General features: G+C 56.5%; 1 protein-coding gene across 4 annotated transcripts in view; it reads left to right on the forward strand.

Moving 5' to 3' along the window:
- The window catches only part of SLC2A9 (solute carrier family 2 member 9), a 73161-nt gene extending 59650 nt beyond the window's left edge, over window positions 1-13511 (forward strand). For all 4 annotated transcript variants that reach the window (XM_053672374.1, XM_053672375.1, XM_037126808.2 and 1 more), the window contains 2 exons: window positions 7550-7677; window positions 11949-13511. In XM_053672374.1, coding sequence (XP_053528349.1) covers window positions 7550-7677; window positions 11949-12203 — 383 coding nt within the window. In that variant the 3' untranslated portion in view covers window positions 12204-13511. The remainder of the gene's footprint in view (window positions 1-7549; window positions 7678-11948) is intronic.
- Window positions 13512-25226: the final 11715 nt, after the last annotated feature.

The following is a 25226-nucleotide window of genomic DNA, read 5'->3' on the forward strand; positions in this document are numbered from 1 at the left end:
GAACTGTTTGTTTGAGGCTCTTTCTCCTTGGATAATTGCGTAGCTGACAGTGACAGGTTCCGGTGGGCATGCCCGGAGCTACACATTCCAACCTTAACAGGCCCGGTGAAGCCTGCTAACGTGTCTCACATGCAAGGACTCCAAAGTCCCTGCTGGTAACACCATTGTACCGTGAGGTTGGGTCGGCAAGACTACCGGCACAGTGGGTGGACCACATCAGTTTTCTCTTTTTTTCCTCCTTCTCTTCCCCAGGTGGTAAAAGATGAGTTATCTACAGTTCAGCTGCTGAAACTTTACTTTCCAAACTAATTTTATTCCCATTTTATAGATGAAAAACATAAACAACAGATCGAGTAACTTTCTCCAAGTCACACAGCTAAGGGGCAAGCTCTGGATTTGGCTATACCTTCCCGTTCTGGGACCTGCCGTCTTAACTCTTACCTGGGCACATGGTCGGAGCTCATTGGCCAGATCTCAGGCTGCGGACACCTGTGCCCAGGTGAGCCGGCCACACTGAGCCCTGGCCATTCACGCCCCCTGCACACTCCCTCAGGGCAGGAGTAGAGGGCACGGAGGTGATGGCAGCCGTGACAGAGGGGACAGTGGAGTGTCTGGCTGGCAGCTCGGGTTGTGAGCTGGGGTCTGGCTGCAGCCAACTCACTGAGGCCTCACACCAGCCCCGCGGGGCCCCATGAAACCCCGGGGATGGCCGGCCACAGCAGCAGCCGCCAGGGTGGAGACTCGGGGCGTTTCCTCCCTGCGGCCTCCAGAGGGAGCCAGCCCTGCTGACACCTGGAGCTCAGGCTTCTGGCCCTGGGACTGTGAGAGATGAGCTTGGGGCTTGGTTAGCAGCAGCCTCAGGGCCTCATACAGCCGTGAAGTTCGCAGAAAAATGTGCTTCCCCCAGACAGCCAGAGATGCAGGGCCAGAGGCTTTGGGAATGAGAGCTTTGCATCATCTGATGCTTCGAACCAGACAGAGGGGTGGCAGGCTGCCCACAAAGCTTATGGTGCACAGTCCGCTCACTCAGGACTGAGAGGGATTTGAAAATGGATAGGATCGTCTTCCATAAGCTAAGCACCTGTTCGGCGCTAGCTACTCGCCCACTCACCAGGTCCCCATAGCATCCTCAGAGGAGAGGGCCTGTCCCCTCCCCCATGGGGACACCTGGGCACGAGGGTGCCCGCCCTGCCCCTGTCACAGGGCACACAGGCGGCCCAGGCAGGATTGGAACCCACGTCTACCCAATTCTGAAGTCTCATCTTTCCTGCCGTTCTCCCCCTGGCTGTGCTTAGTTTTTCCTTCTTATCTCTTTCCCACAGCCAAAGGCAGAGTTAATTAGTGCACTTATCTCTTAAAACGGAAATAAAAAATATAGCAGTGTTCTTTACAACTTTCTGCAAACCCTCTCCAGAAAGGACCATCCCTTAGAAGCAGTCCCAACAACACACGCAGACAGGGAAAAGGCGTCTGTATGAAGCCGGGGTCTTCAGCAAAAACACGAGGGGGTCTGAAGCTCTGCCTCTCCACCCCGGGGTCAGGGGCCACCAGCTGCCTCCAAGGGCTCTCTTGTAGTGTCTGTCAGATTCTGTGTCCCTCACGGCTGTGCCTGGGGCCATCCCAGGAACCGGGAACCTGGGCAGAGCAATGTGTCCTGTAAACTCTCCTCGCAACCTCTAAGACAGTGAGAGCTGGTTGTCTGACTGTGTGGCTGCTCCATCTAAGCCCCACAGACCAGGGGCTTCAAGGGACAGAAATGTACTCTTGTGACGTTGCAGAGCCCAAAGGTCCCACATCCAGGTGTGGGCAGGGCCCTGACAGCCCAGAGTTCCTTGACTGCAGCTACTTCACGCCACTCTGTGTCCCTGTCTTCAAATGCCCCTCCCCTCACGCCTGTGTCCCAGATTCCCTCTGTCCTTTTTATGGGGCATTTAGGCTCAGGCCGGTAACCCCGACACGTGGCAGCGCCTCCTCTCACGTTTCTGAACTTAATTGCATCTTTCGCTGCATAAAGTGACATTCACACGCCCCAGGGACTATGGGATGGGGTGGGGCAGCGTAAGGCACATTCAAATCCACGGGGAGTTTTATGAGTTTATTGGAGCCAAACTGATGACAGCTGCCAAGAAGCCGACTCTCAACAGATTGAGAAAACGCTCCAGAAAGTGGCTGTTTGACCATTTGTTTTACACACCAGAATCGACAGGGAAGACATGGGGGGGGTCCCCATGAAATCTAGACTCGACAGATTAGGGAGGGCGGGCGACAGCACAGCAGGGAAACCTCTGGGATTGGATAAAAGAAAAGGGATCGGCACGTACTTCTTTTCCATAGGCCGGTACAGGCCCGGTAACAGTTAACGATTAAGTCAATACCAGTAACAATGAGGGGTGTGTGGTCTCTGCTCCGGTGCAGTGAGGGGTCAGGAAAAAAGGAAGTTACTTTGATATTCGAAAGTGACGATACCAGGTGTGTTATCCTTAGATGCAAAACCAGACAAGGAACAGACTCGGCTAAGATATAAAGACTGACCTTTGTTAGGGGAAAAACATGGCCCATGACACAGGCCATGCCCACCACGACCTGCCTTTAGTTAGAAGTGTTCATTTCGAACCATCCTAGGTGGTTACTGTGGTCTCTGGGTTTGTAAGGCCAACATGCAGGCCTCCCCTGGGCTTGTCAGGGTCCTATGTGGTCCCTTCTGTCCTCTCTCGGGGGAGGGGTTCAGGACTCAGCAACCTGCCCCCTCCATTTCCATACAGACTCCTCCCTCTTTCCCTACTGTCTCACCCATTTCTAATCTCGAATGGGGGGAGGGGGAGGCTGGGAAGGGCTGAAGAGCTTCGAACAATCACCCCACAATCACCCCTGCTGCGACCTGGAATTCGTTGTTTCTGGGCTCGGAGGCCAAATGCAGCTTCTGTTTTAACATCCTACTCCCTGCCCCTGCACACCAGCAATGTCAACACCAACCAGACGCAGTGTGGGTTCAAGGCCAGAGACGGTCACCTCTGCTGGGGCGGGCAGGGAGGGGGAGAAGGAGCACAGACCCCTGATCTTGAGGAGTGAATGAGAAGCGGTTGTGGGTGGGAGGGTCCAGTGAGGTGGGCAGGGCTGTGCTGCTTCCCCACCTCTGCTGTTACAAGTGACCATGAACCTGGTGACTCGGGACCCACAGACGTGTGCTCTCCTGCAGACCCGCAGCCCAGAAGGTTGCCATCACGTTCACAGGCCCAGAGTCGTGGTGCAGCTGGGCTGGGCCCTGGGAGCTCCAGGGCGAGGGGCTTCCTTCCTTTACCCTGGCAGAAGCTGCCTCCTCAGTCCTCAAAGCCAGCCTGCCGCATCTCCTCTCCCCTTGGTGTCTCCTTTCCCCTCGGCTCCTGCCCCCTTTCATAAGGACCCATGACTGCACTGGGCCCACCCAAATTGGACAGGACAGAACAGAACAGTAGGGGGCGCATTGCAGCTGAGGTAGCAGGCAAAGGCACCCCAGGGTGGGTGGAGCTGAGTGGAGCTCTAGGCCAAGTCAGGTCGGGCTCAGCCCTGCAGACGGACACCTAAGGTGACCGCCTCCCCTGCCCCCGCCCTCCTCCCACTACCGGGAGGTCTGCCTGAGGCAAGAACCTGCCTAGCCGGGCCCCACAGGCTGCCCACCAGGAACATAGCTCAAGGCACAGATGGAATTTTAGCTCCAGTCAAAAAATAAAAAAGAAACAAGTGAAATTGCTTTTAACAGTATATTGTTAGTTCAGAACTGTATATCCCGGACATGATCATTTTCCTGTGTAATCATTATATAAGATGTGTTTGTGGGTGCTCACAAGTCTTTTTTCTATAGCTAGTCTTTGGAATCAGTGTGCAGTTTATACCCCCAAGCAAGTCTCAGCTCGCACTGGCTGCATTTCAAGAGCCCATGACCCCCTGTGGTGAGAGGCTCACAGGTCAGCGAGGTTCTAGGACGAGCCACGTGGCCGGCAGGAACTCAAGCCAGAGAGTGGGAGGGAAGTGAGACCCGCAGCCCGCAGCCGGGTCGGTTTAGCTGTCGGACTCCCAGGCGGTGGAGACCATCCAAGGGTTCAGTCAGGGGGCTGACCTAACCTGATTTCCAATTCAAATGACCACGTTGGCCCCAGTGTGGCTAACAGAGCAGAGGCGTGTGCCCCACAGGTCCTCAGAGAGCTGCTCCGAGGTGCGTTCTGCAGTGAAAACAGTGACAGTGGAAGTGGTACTGATAGGACAGTAATAAGCAGCCACTGTTCCATCCATCCGTCACCCTGTTGGGTTAGTACACCCATTTCACAGATAAGGAAACTGGGACTTAGGAAGTAACCAGCCCCACATATCACAGTTAGTGTCAGAGCGAGGGCTGGGGCCCGCCCCCTGTGCTCCTGGCCCCCCGCCCCCCAACTCTTCTGAAATCGCTGGCTGGAGGCAGACGGGTCCCAGGCAAGGCGCTCGGCCCGTGGGGCCTCGTTGCCCTGGCTGCATCTCCACACAGCAGCCACGTGCTTGGACGCGCTGTGTCCACCACAGCACGGGCGCTGGGCCGGAGCCCTGCACCCCAGTGCACCTGCAGGGGCCTGGGGCTGGCTCACCCACCCACCGGCAGACCCGCTCTGACCATCCAGCTCCTCTGCCCACATCTGCGTTCGGTGAGGAGAGTAGACACCTCGCCCCTGCCTGCCACAGGGCACCAAGGGAGAGGCCTGGACGCGGGGTCACGTCAGGCTGCCACTCCTGTTCCTTGTGACATCCTTGGAAAGCCTCTCAGACTAACAGAGACCAACGGCCTCCACCTGACTGCAGAGAGGACTGTTTAGTGGCAACGCGGCTGGCACAGGCGGTGCATGGCAAACGTTAACTCCCTTCCTTGTCCTCCTGGTTAAGGCAGACTTCAAGGCGCCTGGCTGGAGAAAATTCTAGCACTGCAGGCGTTTGGGGCCCGGTAACCCTGCGCGTCGTGTGATGTCCAGAGGCATCCCTCCTCCTCCTCTCCCCACGGGCTGCAGGTAGCATCGCCTTTTACTGTGACAACCAGAACTGTCTCTGGACATGGCCAGATGTCCCCTGGGGACGGAACCTCCTCAGGTCGAGAGCCGCCGTCGCTCCTCCTCCGCGTTCTGAAATAAGCATGAGCTCGGGGCTCAGCCCCGCTTGGCCCCGCCTCCTCCTGTGTGATCCTGGGGCCGGCCTTGCTCTGCCCCTCCCCCTCCCCTCGCCCACCTCACTCCTCGCATCCGAATAATGCTGTCTTTTACCGAGTGTCCACTTCTGTCGCACAGCAAGTCCCGTGCCTCTCACCAAAGCCTGTGTGATTTGTGTCCGTGGGGGAAGGGAGGCACAGAGATAAGAGAGACAAGGCGCCCCCCCCTCTCCAGGGCCGCACAGCCAGCCGCAGGCTCGCAGTTCCAAGTGCGATGGCACCCGTGAGCGGGCAGTGGGGGTGGGGGCTCCCGCGGGCTCGCCGCAGGAGCAGCTGCACGCCCGGCGCTCGGCCCTCTGCGTCACGGCGGCGTGCGCTCCGTGTGGCCTGGAGGCTGCGTTGGCACGTTTCCGTGTGCAGCCGTTGTCCTCACGCATTTTGACAGACACTCTAAGGACACGAGGAGTCCTCCTCCTTTGTGGGGAGCAGCACACCCAGTCTTCTCGGGGAGTTTGCGTCAAATTTGGGGCATTTGCATCAAATAAGAAGTGTTGACCTTGTAGGTGCTCTCTGTCTGCCCGTCCTGGGGGGCAAGGGCTGGCGTGTCCTCGGTCATTTTTGGTGAGCGGGGGTTCATATCACATGGCGGCAGCAGGATGGGGCTGTCAGAGTGAGAGCTCAGGATCCACACAGGCTGGAGACGGTGCTGGCTCTGTGACCTCGGTTGACCTTGAGCGCGAGTGCAGTTGTGTGCGATGCTCACACTAAGAGCTTTGCCTCCGTGGGGCGGGGGGTCTCTGAACCCGCTCCTCCCTTCCATCCCTGCTGCCACCCTCCGAGCCCACAAACAACCATGGCCTCCCCACCCCCCCACCCCCCCGCACTGCCCAGCAGTCTCCACCGCTGCCTAAACCCCTCCTTGCTTTTCTTCAATAGCAGACCCCTCCACTTCACCCAGGTCCTCTCTCCTTTCGCTGGCAAGCTGCCCTCTGCTCTAGACCTTGACCTATCCTGTTCACGCTCCAGGCCTCTGCCCCCCCACCCCCACCTGGCACAAGCTGGGCCACAGGGTCACAAGCTGCGTCTGCTCCTCAAAGCCACCTCTCACCCAGCCCCTCCTGGGGGCCCTCTCTGCCCACTGCCGACACCGGCGCCCACTGTCCTGAGTGGAGTGCCTACTGCAGGGTGTAATCATTGATTCGCCCACTCACTTCCTTTTCCATAAACAAGTCATCTTTTCTCATCAGACGAGGAAGTCCCAGGAGGGCAGGGACATTGTCACTCTCAGACGTTGTCACCACTGTGGGACCAGCCCAGCAAAGTCAATATTCATTGAATGTTGATAGAATGAGTGACTCAGCCCAGTGGCTTTCAATATGGGGCTGGTGAAGGACCCTCGGGGTTCCCCTCCCCCACCTCCCTGTCTTCTGTGGACGCTGACGTGTGGGCCTGCTGGGCAGAGTGGGGGCTCCAGCTGAGGATGGGGGCATGGTGCAGATGGTACCCCAGAAGGTGCGCTGAGCCCCAGGGCCCGGGGACAGGGCCCACACCTGAGTCTCAGTGAGGGGAACATGGGGAGAGGCGGGTGCAGACCTCAGAGACACTGGGCGCAGCACGGCGCCTGAGGACTTTTAGGAACTCGGAGAAGCAGCTCGGGTCGCCACGGTGACTGGGGGTAGTGCTGGCATCCAGAAGGGGTGGTTGACACCCAGTTCTGCTCAGACAGGATGGCCCTCGAAATAAAGAACGGTTCCACCCAGTGATGATGGAATTTTCACTCACACCTCCACTGCCGGGTGACTCAGGAGGCCACCACGCATCCAATCAGGGGCGAGAAGGAGGGCAAAGCACGGCTAGTGTGGCAGGGGCCCTCACCCTCATGGGGAAGGGGTGGCAGGAGAAGCTGAGGTTTGGAGGCCAGAGTCCCAAGCCTGGGTCCTGGCTCTGCTCCCCGGGAGCTGGGTGACCTTGGGTGAGTGACGTCACCTCTCTGGGCTCCCAGGTCCTCACCCAGGAGTGAGGTAGCCAGTCCCTGCCTGACCCAGTTAACCCAGAGACAGCACTGTGCACATCTCTAACTCAGTGCGTTCGGGAAACGTGGTGGCCTTCTAAGTCAGACCAGTGGGCAGGGTACTCGGCTGTCACAGCTGGGGTCAGAGGGTGCCAGGAGAGCCAAGGGCGTGGCGCGCCTCTTGTTTGGATGGTGCAGGGCAGCACATGGTTTTCTTACACCTTCAGGAGTTCGGGCTGTAACTCCTGCCCCCCCAAAGCCATCGCTCACCCAGGCACAGTGGCTCTTGCCAAGAGCCGCCCCTCCCCCCTCCCCCCCACGATGCAGGGAGTTGGATGGTGGCGGCATGGCCCTCCCTCGGAGAGGTTGATTCCAGGCCCTGGCTCTGACTGCAGGCGGCATCCCCTTCATCCTGACCGGCGAGTTCTTCCAGCAGTCGCAGCGGCCGGCGGCCTTCATCGTGGCGGGCACCGTCAACTGGCTCTCCAACTTCGCCGTGGGGCTCCTCTTCCCATTCATCCAGGTACGACTGCCCGGGCCTCTCGCCCACGGGGTCCCCTCTGATTCGGCAGCCCTCTGAGTGAGCGGTGACTCACAGAGCAGAGGCTGATCCTCTCTCAGCTGGAAACTCGAGCTGTTGACCCAGGGAAGGGAGACATGGGCTTTGGCGAAAACCCTTAACCTTCCTCCCTCCTGCACCTTCCGGGGGCTACCCCTGAACACTAGGGGCTACTTCAGAGGGAGTGAGCCCTCCATTGCTGCGGGTATGCAAGGAATCCTGGGTAGAATCTCCAACCTGCAACCTACTCATCATGTTTGCTACCTGTTCATCACTGTGTTAGACCAATGTCCTGTACAGTCACGCACCGCATCACGGCGTGTTGTGAAGGAGGATGGCTTCCATCCCAGCCGGCTCGCTTGCAGCAGGGTGTGCACGCAGCTGTGGACGATGGTCAGGAAGAGCCAGGGAGAAAAGCCAGCCCAGAGCCCTCTCTGCAGGACCGGGGCAGGGCTGTGGAAGCAAGGGGCGGGGGGTGCTTTGTGACAAACGAGGGCTGCGAAAAGGAGGAACAGAGGACGCGGCAGGTCTCGGTGTAGGAGGGACACCCCAGTGAATGAGTGGGTGCCCTGTCTGCATCTCCGCCGGGTGGTCACCAGGCCTCCCCATGGAATCCTCTGGAAACCGGTTCTGGGGCTCCCGGAGGACGGGCAAGTCCATCATCACAAATCCAATCCTTAGAGCGCCCTCCCCGGGGAGGGCCAAGGCGGTGGGCCCGAGAGAGTGGACTTCTGTGCCCGTACCCAGAGCAAGGAGACCAGAGCCTCTAAGGCACTAAGCTTGTTGTGTCCAGATGTGTGGACAGCTGGTCACCCGTCCCTCCCTTCCCAGCACTCCCAAGACCACTTTCAAAGCAGCTACTTGTCCCCCACCCCACCCATCAGGCTCTGTCAGAGGCCGCAGCCTGGGGGGCCCTGGCCGCTGCCCCATGCCGGGACGGAGCCACTTGGGGAACAGCAGCCCCTCGGCCAGTGTGCTGCTCTGACCGTCCAGGTACCGTGTCCCACCCACATGACACACAGGACAAACGACACAGACTCTGGGGTCAGACAGCCGGACCTCAAACCCTGGCTGTGCGGCTCACCTGGCCGAACTCAGTCTGACTTTGGTTGCTCTTGGGGCCATGATTTCACATCTAGAAAACAAGAGAATCGCCCACACTTTGCAGCAGGGCTCCCAAAAGAATTAGAGAGGCATCAAGGCCTGGGCTCGGGCTGCCCGTGGACACTGGGGAAGGGCTGCTACCTCGACCATTACTCCTGCCCAAAGGTGCTTCCTGTCATGCGGCCGGCCAAAGAGTCAGCTGGAGGAGGAGACAGGACAGGAGGGAATTCACGCTCAGGGCCGGAAGCTGGCGCTGTCCCTAACTGGCTGAGCTCTTCAGGACACCTTGCCTCCCAAGGCCTGACTTTTTCCCTCCTCCTTCCCTCTTGCCCTCCACCCGGCCCCTTTCCTGAAAAATATTCTAGACTCGGGGTGAGTGGGCTGCCTCTGCCGTGAGGAGACCATGCCACTGTCTCTCCGCCCTCAGCCCCAGACTTTCCCTCTGGGCCTGGGCTGTGGTCAGCGGCAGGGTGAACCTGGGGTCATTCGTTGTAACGGCCCGCACAGCCCTCGGCCAGGCCCCTCGGTCTCCGACATCCACACCCTTGTTTCCTGGTTCAGAGGAAATTACATGCAAATGTGACACCTGCCTGTTTCCACTGGAGGCAGAAACTTCCATCCGAGCGCAGTGAAACCTCGAAGGGGGGAAGGATTCTTCTCGGCCTGAAAACCGCTGGGTCCTGTTCCAAACGTCTCTGCGAAGTGAGGGGACAGCTGCTGCAGCTCCGGGGTTGGGGTCCAAAGGCAAACACACAGCCCCCTGGCCTCTGCGGCGGCCCAGGTGGTACCCCTTGGGGCTGGAGGGAGGGAGAGAACGCCTCACTCACAGGCGTCAGGTGGCAGCACCAGCTGGTGCGGGGCCTGGGTGGCAAGGGACGCATAGGAGGGGCACAGTCCTGCCCCAACATTTTAGGAAAAAGCAGACACGACCCTCAAGGGCACAGTGGTAGTTAGGTTTCCCGGGAGGAGGCAAACGGGTGCCTCAGTGGGCTGAGCAGGGCAGGGGCCCTTCAGGCTGACACTGAGGAAGTAAGTGGGGGGGTGCGGGGAGCGTGGCCGGCAGGAGAAGGGGGCTGCCGCAGAGCACCCGAGGGCCTGAGAAAGCTGCACGATTTCTGAGGGAGAACAGGGAGGCCCAGCTGAATCCCCAAGGTGTCCGGGCAGGAGAAGGACTGGGGGTTGTCCCAGGGACTCCGGGACGCTGCTGTGCAGTTTGAAGACAGGTTTCATTTTGTGCTTTTAAAAGAACTCCGGCTGCCTGGTGGGAACCAGATCCAGGGCAGGGGCAGGAGAACCAGATGCAAAGGTGGCAGAAACCAGAACGGCGGTTAACTCTGTGTATTCTGGCGGAGGGGAGAAGATGGCCCAGGGAACTTCCTGGAGCTCTGGAGATGCTGGGCATCTTGATTAGCTGTTACTTACACAGGAGTGTGCTTTTCTCCAAACTCATTAAACTAAGCACTTAAGATCTGTGCAAGTCACGAAATGTAAATTCTACCTTAATGAAAAGCCTGGGTATTGTTTTTAAAAAAGAGAAAAGATGCTTCAGGGCCACCCTCCCCCACCCACTGTGACTTAGCATTGTCTGAGCAACTTCTCAGGAACCGTGGGGATACACAGAAGTAAGAGGGGACAGGAAAATGGTGACTCTGCAGCTCTGTGCCAGCTGCTTTGCAGGACCGGCTGCATTGAATGAATTTGCACATGGGAGGCAGGTCCAGAAGCAAGACCATGGCCTCCAGATCAGGCCAAGTTCAAGTCCAGGTGCAGCCTTACCAGCTGGGTGACCACAGGCAAATCACTCACTCATTCTGATCTCCATTTTCTCGCCTGTCAGAGAAGGAAGGGTAAGACAGCCCACATTCCAGCCACTGTCGGGGACCCTGTGGGACCCCTCACTCCCCCACCTCGCACCCAGCAGTGAGCGAGTGGAGAGAAATAGTGGAGGGGAGAGAACATGAGTTCCCGGGAAGGCAGACCTCAGTATGCGCCCCGTCTCCCACCGGCCAACCTTGGCCGTGTTTCAGAATGTCTCTGATCCTCAATTTCCTCTTCTGAAATGGAAATAAAAGTGGCCCTATGGCAGAGTGGCTTTGGGGATCAGATGAGGTCACGTCTATAATATTGCTGGCTCCCGGGAGGGGCTTCATTAGCACCTGCCTCTTCCCAGATTAAATACCATCACATCCTGGCAGTAATGCAAGGCCATCGTAGTCACGGGCGGGACTGGGACGCAATCTGCCCATCAAGCTCGTAAGCCCTGTGTCCTGCTCCGAAAACAAAGGTCACATCAAAGAATAGTATGGAACTGACTAAAATCAAGATATTGCTTCCTGTAAGGTAACATTCGAAAGAGTGTCACCTTCTTTTTGGGTCAATAGATGTTTGTTGCATGAAAAAACTCACAGCCCTGCCAGCCGGAACCCACAAAGTCTTTCGTTTAACAAGGTTATTGAGCGGCTACCTGAGCCGGGTGCTGTGCAGTGCACCACAGCTGCACAGGCAACCGGGCCACTGGGAAGCTCAAGGTCTAGAGCAGCTGGCAGGGTCGTTCTAGTCCGAGCATTAGGAGTTGTGATCAGGACACAGGACATGGAGAGACTGCATTCAACATGCCTCTTTCTTCTGGCCTCTCCGATTTGTGCAAGGCTGTATCAGAGGACCAGTCAGGGAGTCACATCGTCTGTATATTAAGAAACGGTGATGTTATCCTGGCTTAGTCCCTGCTCCGTGTTTTTCTCATGAGCAGAGGAACTCTGCTTCCTTGTATCCTCACACTTTCCAGTGAGCACATTGAAGATGTGGTTAATAGTGAGCATGAACTTAAGACAACGTTAAGTGGACGACACTTTGCTTTCATGGTGGTTCGGTTTTACACGCCCACTTTTTGAAATGTAAAAATGCTAGGTCCTCATCTTTACCAGCTGATGCATTTGTGCCTCAGGTGAGACGTCTCAGGGCGATGGCTGGGAGGCGCGTTTGCCTCCGGAGCCAGCCTCACCTGCACGGCGTTCTATGCAGGAACGTGGGCTTCCAGGTGGGGGCCGAGGAAGACCCGATCTGTCCGGAGACGGTTCGCGGCCAGGGTGGGGACGGTTCGTTTGATGGCTTTTGTCTCTGCCTTTCCACAGAAAAGTCTGCACACCTACTGTTTCCTGGTCTTTGCCGCGATCTGCTTCACAGGGGCGCTCTATTTATATTTTGTCCTGCCCGAGACCAAAAACAGAACCCATGCAGAAATCAGCCAGGCATTTGCCGGAAGGAACAAGGCATCCCCACCGGAGGGGAAGACCGACTCAGCTGTCACCGACAACAAGCCCAGCGAACAGCCTGACGCAGGCCCCTCCTCCACGCCGGACAAGCAGGTCAAAAACGGGATTGTCTGAATGGACGGCCTCGCCACCTGGGAGAGCCAAAGATCCCCCTGCACGTTTAACATTATTAAGTATTTAAAAATAAACTAATCTTTGCTCATCTGACCTTGGAACCCTTTGGGCTTTATTCACGGCTGACTCCCCCAGAATTTTCTGGAAGCTGGGAGGAGCCCTCCAGCCCACGCTCTTGTGTAAGCCCACAGCCTGCCTCTTCCATGTGTCAACGCATGGTTTCAGAATGAGGCTGGGGCACGAACGCTTGCTCAGAGGAAAACATGCCCCAACGTGGGCTGGCGGACTGAAAATCGCCAACTGCAGGCCTGGTCCCAGCTCTGCCGGAAGCAGCCGTGAGCAGCTCTCAGTCTGCACCCTGGATCCGCAGTGAGCCACTGGCTTTGGTCCTGGGTGAAGGTTTTTGGAATTCAGCTGAAAGACTCTTCATACCATCTGATAAATGCCCATTTCCAGTCGCTGGCTCTGCCTTGCGGATCTTGGGCTCAGGAGAGCCTGCGACCAACCCACCACCTTCTAGGCTAAGCCTCTGTTAGGCTGTATCCCATGGGGCTTGAGACCCCCAGCCCCAAAACATCTTCCCCTCAGAGAATCCAAGATGTCACAGAGAACAGAGGATGGTCACCACGTGGAAGACCTGGAGAGGCTGATGTTAGATGTACCTTCCTAATTGCTGGGGCAGGCACTGCACATTGAAGTCTTTTCAGCTGGGAAAAAACAGTATTAAGATTCTGAAGCTGAACCTAGGTCCCCTGGGAAAGGGCTCTGTGATTGGCCAGCGACATCTGCCACTGTGTGCTTCCTGTGTGCCACCCCTAGGAGAGCTCCCTCTGGAAGCCGGCGTGTCGGGCAGGGCTCTGCCGAGGGACAGACACACGCCCAGGCTCAGCTCGAGATCCCGAGGTCTCAGCTCCAGACCAGAGCCACAAAGCCAGCGTTGCCATAAAGTGAGTCACACACATTCTTAGGGCTTCCCAATGCACGTAAAAGTTCTTTTTGCTCCATACTGCAGTCTATTAAGTGTGCAATAGCATTATATCTAAACTGTGTACATCCCTTAACTTAAAATACAGGGTCCTGTAGAAGTAAGGCCTGCTGGAGCGTGGTTGGTAGGGTAATGGTATTGCTGTAATAATAATTTACTGTAATAATTTACAATAAAAACTGTAATGGTTTACAGTTTTAATTTGAACATTTTACCTAAAGTGTCTAGGGTGTGCTTGAGTGTGATATAGCTGTGTTACAGAATTACAGGATTATGATTTTTGTAATAAAAGGTTTTGTAATAAAAAGGGAGGCGTTATTTGTACCGGACCCCGCATCTGCTGTTAAAATTCTCTCACCATCACTGGAGCCATCAGCAAGTCACCGCCTCTCTGCTGGCGGAGGGCCTCGCCTCGTGTTGAAGGCTGCTGACAGATCGGGTGTCAGGCGCTGGGGGTTGGGTGGCCGTGGCGATTTACTCAGCCAACAATGAAGTTCGACACCCCGACCAGCTCTTCCTTTCACGACCCAATTCCTCTGTAGCGTGTGGTACCGCTGGACAGCATTCTGCCCACGGCAGAACCCCTTCCAGAACTGGGGTCAGTCCTCTCTCAGTCGCTGCTGCCCCCATCTCGGCTGGGTTTATATAACAGTCGAAATCCTCTGTTGTCATGTCAATGACCTTCACAGCATCTTCCCCAATGGACTTGCCAACAGACATGCCTGCCGCAGGGTTGCCACACACCTTCAGGGTGCAAACATGACCTTTCTGAGCATGATAAGACCAGGTGTGCCCGTGTGTGACTCAAACTCCGTCCCGACCCAGACTCGCTGTGAGCACATCAGTCGTCTCGGCTGCTCCGCCTCACAGGTGTCTGTCATAAAGGAAACAGACATCGCTTCCTCCTTCCTCTCCTTCTCTCTTCCTTCTTTCCTCAGAGCCCGAGAGTGCTGGCTTTTTAATCTCACATCGCAACACCTTTTAACCTCTTTCTGGTGCGTGCTAGACACCAGGAAAGTAATTGCCGTCCCTGGAGGGAGGAGCAAATGAAAGAAGGTGGATGCACTGACAGGCACACTGGCCACCTAGCCGCCTTAGACCAGGAAGCTGAGGGCCACCCCCTTGGGGTGCAGGGCAGGGCAGTGAGCAGCAGGACCCTGGGTCTGGGCTTCCGGCGGCAGACATGCCGTAGCAGCCCTGCGATGTCTGGCAAGGGCCTTCATTTATGAGAGTTGAAACTTCTATCCTGTCTCAGCTACTCCTATTTGAGGTTTCTGAGTCACGACTAACGCTGAACTCAGTTTATGTGGAGCAGAAGAGGAAACAGCCAGGGCAAATGAGAATCCAAGGGCCAAGTCCGGCTCTTTGGACGTCCAACAAGCGGTTTCCTTGGGGCACGGCCGCCTGCACAGAAAGGCAGCAGGGAGGGACTCGCCATCAGGGCTTCTCTGGGAACCACCTCAGCCTTGGAGCTGTCTGTGGTGCTGAGCGGGCTTCTCTGCCTGACAATGCTCATTTCTCTGCTTTTCCAGTTTGCAAGATGCTTTCACATTATTGCCTATGATGCTGGAGGAAACCTGGGAAGTAGATATTCCTGGGCTCGTTTCATTTGAGCCAAACCCTGGTCTTCCAGCTCTAAGTCCAGCCAAGTTCAATGCTCCCACCACTACGCCCCCAGGGCAGTGACTCTGACATGCATCCCCACCCCTGTGCCACGCCCATGCAGAGATCCCTCCCACTGCGACAACCTGCCACCCACTGACCTGTGGCAGACTGAAGCCTGCAATGGCCCTGGCGAGCCACGCCCGCCGGCCCTCGAGTCTCACTTGTCACATGGAAACCAGACTTAGCCCTGCCACCGTCTCTGGCCACCGAGACGTCAGAAAACATGACACATGCAGGAGTTTGATAAGCAGTTGTGCTCCAGGGCCTTCCCTCTTAGCCCGGTGACGTCAGCATTGGGCAGGACGCCCAGCCCCGCCTCCTAGAGAATGGATGTCCCCATGAAGAGGCGGAGCCCAAATCCAGGCGACCCTCCCCCAGAATGTAGCCATGTGAGTGAATCCACGAGGAAGTTACAGAAGAACCACCCAACCAATTCACAGAATCATGAGAAGTGATGCATTGTTGCTTTAAACTGCCAGGTTTGGGCTTGGTCCCATTACATGTTCTCACTCACTGAGTTACGCAGCCCTGCTTAGAGACTATGCCCGAAACAAGAACACAGTTGACCTTCCCTGGAGTGAAGTCTAGTTCATTCATCCTGCAAACATTTGTTGAGCACCTACTGCACACCTGCCCTGGGTGAACGGGAAACAAAACTGGTTGCAACCCATGTCTGCCTTCAAGAGGCTGAGAAGCTGTCTGGAAAGACAAACCCCTGACAGTCAGCACAAGTCTTTCTCCTCCTCCTCTTCATTAGGATAACTTCTGTTCATCGTTAAGACAGGGCCGAGATGCTCCTGCCTCTGGAACTGCCTGGGTTTTTTCCTTTTGATTCCCTCGGAAGCCGGTGTTCACCCTCACGGAGGATTTGCCGCTGCGTTAAGTCACTGCACTGTGGTGATCTTTTTCTACTTGAATGTCTTCCCTCCCAGACTCAGAGGCCTGACAAGAAAATTACTGATTCATTTCGGGACTCCATGTTCCTGGTACGTGACCACTGATTCATTTCAGGACTCCATGTTCCTGGTACGTGACCACTGGACATTCACTGAAGCACCAAATGCCATGATAATAAACGTGTGAAGAGCGTGTGATGGGAGCCCGGAGGAGACAGTGACTGTGGCTTTGGAATGAGTAGGACGGATGCCTCCAAGTGGTGGCCTGTGAGCTGCATCTCAGATGGGGATTCGAAGTTCATCTGAGTGAGAGGCGGGGGAGGAGGGACTGGAGAGCAAAGGGTCAGTGACGTGGGAACAGCTAATTCAGAGAACAGCAAACTGTTGGTGGGGATACACGGGGAAGGGCGGGAGGTCAGGCCGGTCCGTGGTTTGGGTCTAGACTGTGAAACCACGAGTGGGGGACCAACACCCTCTCTTCAACATGCCCGGGACCCAGCCCACCCCACGGCTTCCGCCAATGGCTGCACACAGGTCTGTGCAGGAAATACCCTCTTCGGACACGACCTCTCACGTGAGTAAATGGTGGAATTCGGGGAGGTCAGATCATCATGACGAGGTCGTGAACCCCCAAGGCGGAAGCCGAGTTGAGTGACAGGGACTCTCCAGCTGCTCACGGTTTCAGACGTTCGTGATAATTTACACTAAGATGTGGGTGTGGTTATCCTCATCAGAATCACTTCCCCCGGCAAATTTGTACGTGAAGTCAAGTGAATTTCCTCTCATTAAAGCGTAGCATTTGGAGACTGCACTTGGTCTCTGCCGAGAACCAGAGCTTGGTGGCGAGAGAGGCAAAAGGGAAAGGAACTCAGGCTCCCACCTCCCCAAGAAGGGTGGGTGGTGAGGACAGAGGCAGCCCCCTGACTGCACGCCCCCAGGATTTGGAGCAGGTTCCCCGTGACTCCCCATTGGCCAACGGAGAACGTTACCTTCCACGTCAGGTTTGGAAGCAGAAAAGACGCCTCGAGTGGTGGCATGTGAGGTATTTTCAGTGGTGGCAGCAGATACTTCAGAAATGGGCTTATAGTCTTAGCCCATGAATGAAAATAAATATTTTTCTGCTAGAATTTTTTTAGGCGTTTTCACACGGATGATCCCCGGTGCTTCCCACAACCAGATTGTAGAGTAGGTGTGTGCACGCTCACCCTGTCCGTTTTCTTCTTCAAATTTGACATAGTCCTGATTAAACAGCCTGGATCGGAGGGCAGGGACACTGGATACACCCTGTTGCCTGCTACATCCCAGCACTTACTTACCCCAGTTTCTTGCCCATAGTAACTACCAAATAGAGAGCTGCTGAATGAATACATTAGTTGTCAATAAAATAAGGCAATCTTATCCTATTAGGTTTTTAGAAACCAGGGGACTTTGACAGATGGAGGAACTAAGTTTAAAGATAATGACATCCCTGGGCCAGTCCAGTTTGGCTGAAACCTAACGACAGAGAGCACATCTAGGAAACAGATGCGTATCCATTCGTATGCTTCCCATCGCAGGTCACAAAAGTCTAACCCGCACTAGCTTAAAAAAATGTTGAAGGAAGTTTCTTACTTGCTTAGCTAAGAAGTCTAGTAAGGAAACCAGCCCCCTCTTGGCTGGATTCAGGAGCGCAAATGGGACTCGTGGTCCAGCCCCCTCCCTGCTGTCTCTCTGAGGTCCAGCCGGCCTCTGCTTCGCTGTCTCTGCTTGAGTGTCTCCGTTCAGCAGCCTCCAGGAGCACCGGCCTGGCGCCTTCTCAGTTGGCCACCCACTGCAGGAAAAGCCTCCCAGTGTGCTAATTATCTATGGCTGTGGAACAAAACACCCCAAAATTTAGTGGCTTAAAAGAACGGCCGTTCTTCTGCTCACCGTTCTCTGGGTGAGCAGACTGGGCAGCTGCGTGGCCCCACACAGTGAACTCTGGGTGCCATCAGGCATTCGTGGTCAGGTGGTGTCCCCTGGAGGCCGGCTGCCCTCAGAGGGCCTCATTTGCATGCCAGGAGCCCCACTGGGGTGGCTAACGCAGCTGGACAGTTGGGCCCCCTTCACACGGTCTCTTTCCGCATGAGGTGGCTCAGTCTCAGGGAGGGTCCAGCAGACTTGCTCACAGAGCAGCAGGGCTCAGGGAGTGAAGACAGAACATGCAGAGCCAGTCGGTAGGGCTGAGGCTGGGAACTCTCACAGCAGCCTTCTGAGCAGACCAAGCCCCAGGACCAGCCCAGACTCACTGGGACAGGGAAGACAGTCCACCTCTTGATGGCATGCAGCCAAAGTCACATGACAAAGGGGCATGTGGCACAGGAGGGGTTTGTGACCAGCTTTGCCAACAATCTGCCACCTGCGATGTCCAGGCACCAACTTCACAAGGACCCCCATTTCCTGCTCAGGCCGCATGGGTCCCTCAGTCCATCACAGCAGCCAGGGAGGACGGCTTTGTTCGTGGATTCGACCCAGGAGTGGTGGGCAGGGGAGAGGGTGTCGGACTGACGATGCCCCGAGAACCCTCTGGAACTGGGAGTCCCCGGCGAACCGGAAGAGGATGCAAAAGCGTGTTCAGGAAAGAAAACTGCAGCTGGCAGAGTCCACGGCAGGCTCTGTCTGTCGTTGGGGACGATGATCAGCTCAAAGTACCAAAGGGCCCCTCGAGGACAAAGACGCCCCAACCCACAGCCTCAGCCTGTCCGGTTGCTCCCGGTCTGGGAAAGGACTGTGCGACAATGACAGCCAGAGGCCAGAAATGACCAGTATGTCCACCGGCTATCTCCTGCCCCCTCTCCCCTCTCCTCAACACACTGATGTCACTCTCATCCTACTTTGGCCTCCAGAAAACCGGTCAAACCGACTCAGCTGCTTTTTTTTTTTTTTGAGTAATTCTATGTTTCATAGCACAAATTAGCAAATTACCATGTCTAGCTTGTGTGTGTCTCTTCAGAGAGTAGTAGGAGTGAGTCATTGCCCGGTCCGGCTCATTCTCGGATACCACGAAGATTTCGTCTCTAATGCTAAAAGCCAAATCACGATGGGTTGGCAAATCACGTCCTTGAGGTGTCTCCTGAGGCCTCCGTGGAGCTGCTTGGGCCCCTGCCGTGTCCCCTGCCACCGTTCGGGCTCAGCAAAGCCACTCACCCAAGGCCTCAAACTGCAACCGGCACCCAGGAAAGGGCTCCTTGCCAGCTATTAATCACAATCCATTTCTTCACTGGACACTGGCTGTGGCCCTACTGTGTGCCCAACAGTGTTCCAGGTGCTGCAGATGTGATGGTAAGGAAGAGTTTCCAGTTGTCGTGAAGTTGACTTTCAGGAAGGTGGAAGGAGAGTAAAAGTAACGACCAAATAAATAAATAGATCACAAAAGACAGAAAACTGCACTTGAACCACAATTAAATAAATAAATAAATCCCACCCCGAACCCCGTGCTGGTGAACTCAGTGCAGACGGGATGCAGTGATGTAACTGCTCCAAGGGGACTGGGCTGGGACTTCAGATTGGGCAGCCAGAGAATGAGGGTGTAAAAACAGCCCCAAACTGTCACCCGTGGGTCTCAAACGCCCCCCTACAAAACTGGTGGCCTGGACAAGATTGCCCGCTAGGGTCTCAGCTCTGGAAAGGGAAGACACAGTTCAGCAACACCCAACAGGGACAAACGCCTTGGTTGAGATGGTAGGGTTGCCTAGGTCGGGATCAGTTGAAACCATTAATAGCAACAGAATACCTGTGATTTGCTGAGCTGTGCTGGTGTCAGAGATGAATGCTCTCCAGTCCTCCCAACCACTTCACCATGTAACCAGTGAGGAGTTGGGATGCGATCATGCAGCCATTTGTCCGCACTGAGGTTGGATACTTTATCCCCGGAGAGGCTGGCAGAGGGCGGACCGTGCTGAGCCGTGCGGTCAGGCGGAAGGGCTGCTGGGAATTTGCTGGGCTGCCCATTCCCTCTCCGGCCTTTCCTCGAGTCTTCCTCCCCTACCCAAACGACTCTGCTCCCTCCTCTCTACCAGAGTGTGGACAAGAGACCCAAGCCCACCTCCCTGGACTGTCTCTCCACACTGGTCAGCAGGGCCTTTCTGTCTGCATGGAAAGGGCATCCAGCTGCCCGCAGCCAACCCCATTCCCTCCCACCCCCACTAACCAGGGGCAGCCCCAAACCCCGAGCCCAGCACCAGTGCCCCAGGAGTCAGCAAAGGACAGCGGAGTCTGAGGCGGGACCAGGGTCAGCAGGACCTGAGGCCTAGGACTTCCCCCCATGCACCCGGCCCTCCAGGAAACCTCGAGGCAGGGATGGTGTGCCCGTTTATAGCATTTATGCAAGTTAGAAAGTGAGTCTGAGTTCCAGGATCTCAGATTTCCCGGTGGATGAATCATAGCCTTCATATCAGGACCACAACACTCCTTGCGCTTATGTTTAACCCTCAGACAGCACCTCCACTGTTAACCCCACTTCACAGATGGGAAAACAGGAAGCATCGGACAGACTGAAACACACAGAGGCGAAGTGGCTTCTCACCAGATCAAACGGCAGGAGAGGGCTGAGCCAGGGCCGGGTCCCAGAGCTTCTGATTCCTGGGACCAGGCAAACGTCACAGAAGTGGGCTTGTCACAGACTCCTGCAGCCCACTACCTCCCTGGGGAAGTTACCTGGGCTCTGCCAGGTTTTAAAAAAGTCTTGTGACCAAGCACCTCTGGCCCACCTGAGTTAGGCAAAATTAGCTGTTCTTCCTGCCCATCCCCTGGGGGGGGGGGGATGAATATGCTAAGGACACCGTGACCCTCCCAGGGGACAGCGTTCCATCTCACCCCCCACAGGCATGCCTCCCAGAGAGCCCTCCTCTCCAGAGCCTGTCCCCGGCCTGTCCTGAGCACCTGGGAAGGCCCCTGGGTCGGCCCCCACGCCCAACGGTGTGTTTTATATACTCCATCAGCACCACAGACCTTCACCACTCCTTTGAAGCTCTTTTCTCCTGATTTTGAATTCTAGTTTTTAAAAACAGCACGTGCAGGAAATATGTCTCCCCAAACCTTGACTCCGTGGGCCCCCTGTCCCTAATCACATGTAGACACACGTCCCTGCTCATGCACTGCAATGGCCATTTAAAAGACTGTCTCCCAGGCTCAACAAGCCTGGCTGATGGGCACCTGCCTTGAGCTGAGAATGCCCGACGGTACAGAAGCAGGAGCAGGGCCACGGTCCACAAAGCGGGGGCCCGCCAGTGAGCAGCTCCAGGGGGACAGAGAAGAACTCCCCAGCCCTGCAGCCCGGGCGCAGCACCCCAATCCCGCTGCCGCAGTCCCTGCTTCTCCTCCTCTGCTTGCAGTGCCCACCCTCCACATGGTCCCGAGTTAGAGGGAGAGGAACTATGAGGACGCGCATGGCCGGCACGTGGCACTCTTGGACCTGTCCTTCCGAGGTGTCTCCGCGCCCGGGCTGCCCAGTGTTCGCTGCGCTGACCCTGTGGTGACTGCTGTGGATGCCACCAGTGCTCCCCGCACCCCCTCCGGGCCACCGCAGACGCCAGCTGCTGAGGTTGGACAGTTCCCAGCACGCTGTTTGGTCTCTCTGCTCTTCTCCCTCAGCTTTGTCTGAAGCCCTCGAAGCTGGCTCGGCCCCACAGTCCAGAAATTCTGGAGCATTCATACCCACAGGAACAACCCTCAACACTGGGGAATGAGTATCGTGGTCCCAGCGTTGACAGAAAGTCTGGGCGGCTCCCTCAGGGTCTCCAGTGGGGTTGAACCCATGGTGGTAACTAACTCCATACACTCCCCAAGCTGGCTTTTTCTATAAGTTGTAGCTTGACTAGCTATAGGTACAAGAAACCACACCAAAGTCTTATTTAGCTTGTGAGTCTAACCCAGGGGAAGGTTCTTCCTGGCTGATCTTTGGCTGGGTTTGCTCTGCATCTGTGGTCAGGCAGTGGATCGGCTGAGAGATGGTTGGTCTGGGGTGGCCTCATCCCGTGCAGGTAGGTTGGCTGGCTGTCAGCTAGAGCAACAACCGGGGACGGAGCCACGTGTCTTATTTAGGTGGTGGAAGCAGGGTTTCCTGGAGCAGCAGCAGGCAAAGCCCCAGGGGGGGAGGGGCTTCGAGCCTTGGTGTGTGTGTGTGTATGTGTGTGTGTGTGTGTGTGTGTGTGAGAGAGAGAGAGAGATGTTGGCGGACGTGGCACCACGAGACAACCTCGTAGACCTCCAGTTACAGGCAGCGCACTGATTGTAGGAGTTGCTGGGGCTGCTGAGACAAACCACCGTAGGCAGCCTGGTGTAAACAGCAGAATGCATTGCCCTGCAGTTCTGGAGGCTGTAAGTCCAAGATCAAGGTGCTGGCAGGGTTCCTTCCTCCGGGGGCCTCTCCCCTTGGCTGTGGGCGGCCGTCTTCTCCCTGCGTTTCCGCAGGGTCTTCCCCCTCTGCTCCTGTCTGTCTCCAAATTCCCCCTTTTCCCCTCAAGGACACCAGTTGTATTATACTGGGAGCCACCCTAGTGACCTCGTTTTAACTTTGGTACCTGGGTGAAGACCCTGTCTCCAAAGAAGGCTGCAGTCTGGGCACTGAGGGGTTAGGACTTCCACATATGAATTCGAGGGGACACGGCTCAAGCCGGGAGGCAGCAAGGGGGGAACCACTGAAGCTGCATTTGCAGAGCCCTCTACCTAAAACCAGAGCACACCAAAGAGGGGGTGTCATGGAGATCAGGGGTCAGCGCTCTCTCTCCCTCAGCTCCTCCTCGCCTCCCTCCCGCTGGCATTTCCTGGCCGTCTAAAGGAACCAGAACTCCCACGTGACGCTGCCTCTTCTGCATGCGTGAAAAACCAGAGTGAGCCACACGGAGAGCCGGAAGGGTGGACGCCTGTCCTCCCGCACAGCTGCAAGCCTGCCGAAGCACCGTGGGCGGTGAGAGGAGGGCGGCGATTCTGGCGCTAACTCTCACTGTGATGTTTCTGTAGCATCTGCCATAGGCCAGCTGCTTGTACACGTCACCTCTAAGCACCACAGCGTTGGCACTCGTCCCCCCACTTTCCAGAGGGACAGTTCAGGGCCCCAGGCCCCAGGTAACGAGCCCCAGATCACGTGCGTGGGAAGCGGCTAAGCCCAGACTGCGATCAGAGGCCCAGACTCCTGAGCCGCAGCCCTTCCCGCAACTATCCCACTGCAGCAGTTCCTTGCGCCCCAATCCTCCGGTTTTCCATCTGTGACTCGAGAGAGGTAGACCAGAAAATCCCAAAGCCCCGCTTTGCCTCTGGGGCTTCTTGTCTCACAGGAGAAGAGGAACCAGATCCCTTCGCCTTTGCCCTTGGCAGTTCTCAGGTCTGCTCATTAAGTCTGATCACAGCAGCCAGAGCTTCCCCTGACCTGCAGGGACAGACCAGCCCGGGGGGAGGGAGGGAGGGGAACGGCCCTCGCTGCATAATGACTCCCACTTTGATTGGGTTATAAATAACCCACAGAGAACATTAGGCTCCTCCTCAGGCCCTGATTGTAGTGGGGGTTGGGACCCGTGACCGTGACCGTGACCGTCCGTGGTCCTGCAGACACTGAGGCTGATCGGGAAACTGCCACTTCTCATCTGTCTGGGTATTCGGGCCAACGCTGAAGCCCACAGACAGGACGCCACAAACATCGAGGTCACTCCTCAGAGGAAAAAAGACAAGGGCCTCCCACTCCTACCACTTCCTGAGGCACCCAAGGGTGCTCCCCTCTGAGCTGTAGGAGATGAAGGCTGGTATCTGGTTGCGCAAACCCACCCTGGCTAAGGTCCCCTCAAAGGGTCAGAGAGAAGGTGGGGACCTGCCTTCTCTCTGGGAAAGGTGGGGAAATAACTCTCACCTGCTCTCCCTCCGGCGCACTCAGCCGGCTGTAGGGATCCAGCCCTCCATTCGCGCATCCCACAGGCTCTATCCAGCCCTGCGCAGCGCCTGCCTTCTGCCCCTAAAATGTTTGTGAATGTTTTGCCCTGTTTCCTGTGGATCAGTGGGAGACTGGCAAGGACTCTTGAGAGCACCAGCGTGCCTGTGGCCTGGGGAGCTCATCCAGTGTCTGGGGGCTCGGAAGGTGGACAGGAGATTAGGCGAGCTGGGCACTGTAGTTCAAGTGTGTGTCCACATAATTAAAAAGGGATGGAAGGAAAGCTGGCGTCGATAGATTTTTAGATTGCTGTTCCCTCTGGCTAAAAATACTTGGACAGGACAGGAGGCAGTTGGAACGCAGCAGGGGAGATGCACCCGGGGCCGGGTGGGAGCTGATAGGAACTGGGACTCTCCGAGCTGGATGTCAGGGCACGAAGCATCTCACCAAAGCAGGGTGCGAACCAATCTCTCCGAAGAAGCGGAGGAAGCAGCTGGAGCGACGCTCTTCTAGGTGATGGATTGTGACTTCTCTCCAGGACCTCATATTCATCATTACTCGATTTATAACTCGATGCTCTGCACTACTTTGGCAAAGAAAGCTGGGGGACGGGTCTGCAGGGACGGGAAAGTGACCCTGCAGTCAAAGCAACCGTGCCAGGCTGCCTGTCAGCCTGCAGCCCAGGGACAAGCGGTGCACAGAGTCGGGAGCTGGCCAGCAGATGCCCGCTCAGCCTTGGTGGTGCCCTGGCCCGGAGGGACAGGCCAGGATAACCTCGCCTTCTCCAGATTCTTATCTTCATGACGTATTTTGCCCTACGAGGTAACACTCACCCTTTTGCCCTGCAAGGTGGGTGCACTCGCGGTCCTGGGAACCGGGATGTGACCGTCTTTGGGGCCCCTGCCCCAGTACCCAGGGCGTGCATTGGTAGCCGCCCCCCACCCCGGACCACCAAGTTTTTTGTTCTCAATCATAAAACCCAGTAGCCTCCCCACCCCTTGCTCCACCACAAAATAAATTCAGCCAAGAGACAATCTCCCATCTCCATAATCCTTCTTCTTCTTTCTCATCCTCTGCACGCCCTGTCCGATTTGTCTGCCTGCCGGGGGGTTCTGATCACTGAACACGTTCCTGCTGGACACGCCCCCGGGCTCTCCATCTCTGACCTTTCGGGCTGGCATTCAAGCCCACCCTCAGGAGTCAGCTTCCACCGCCTCCCGGACCGACTTCCCTGGGCCGCCTCCCATCGCCCCGGCCCAACCTCCTCCTCACTGCGTCTGCTGCCTCCTGGACCAAGACGCCCAAACCCAGAGGCCTGTGGGGGTTGGAGTTCCGGAAGCAGAGGGACATTGTCTGACTCTGGTCGAAAGACAAGGTGTGTGGCTGCAGGGCATCGCTGGGCCGGCGGACCAGATGCCGGTGGGGCGCCCTGAGAGACCAAAGGGAACCCTTGTCCCACTGAGGGGTATGGTCCACTTCCCACTCCGTGCCTCCGATGACCGGGGCCCCCATGCTCACGAGGGCCACAGGCCTTGCACAGCTGTGGGGGAGGACAGAAGTGAGGGGACAGCTACCAGCGACAGTGTTCAAGTCAGAGAAAT

The sequence above is a fragment of the Artibeus jamaicensis genome, unplaced genomic scaffold (genome assembly GCF_021234435.1).
Source record: "Artibeus jamaicensis isolate MK-2021 breed Jamaican fruit bat unplaced genomic scaffold, CSHL_Jam_final contig_76, whole genome shotgun sequence".
Classification (NCBI taxonomy): Eukaryota; Metazoa; Chordata; class Mammalia; order Chiroptera; family Phyllostomidae; genus Artibeus; species Artibeus jamaicensis.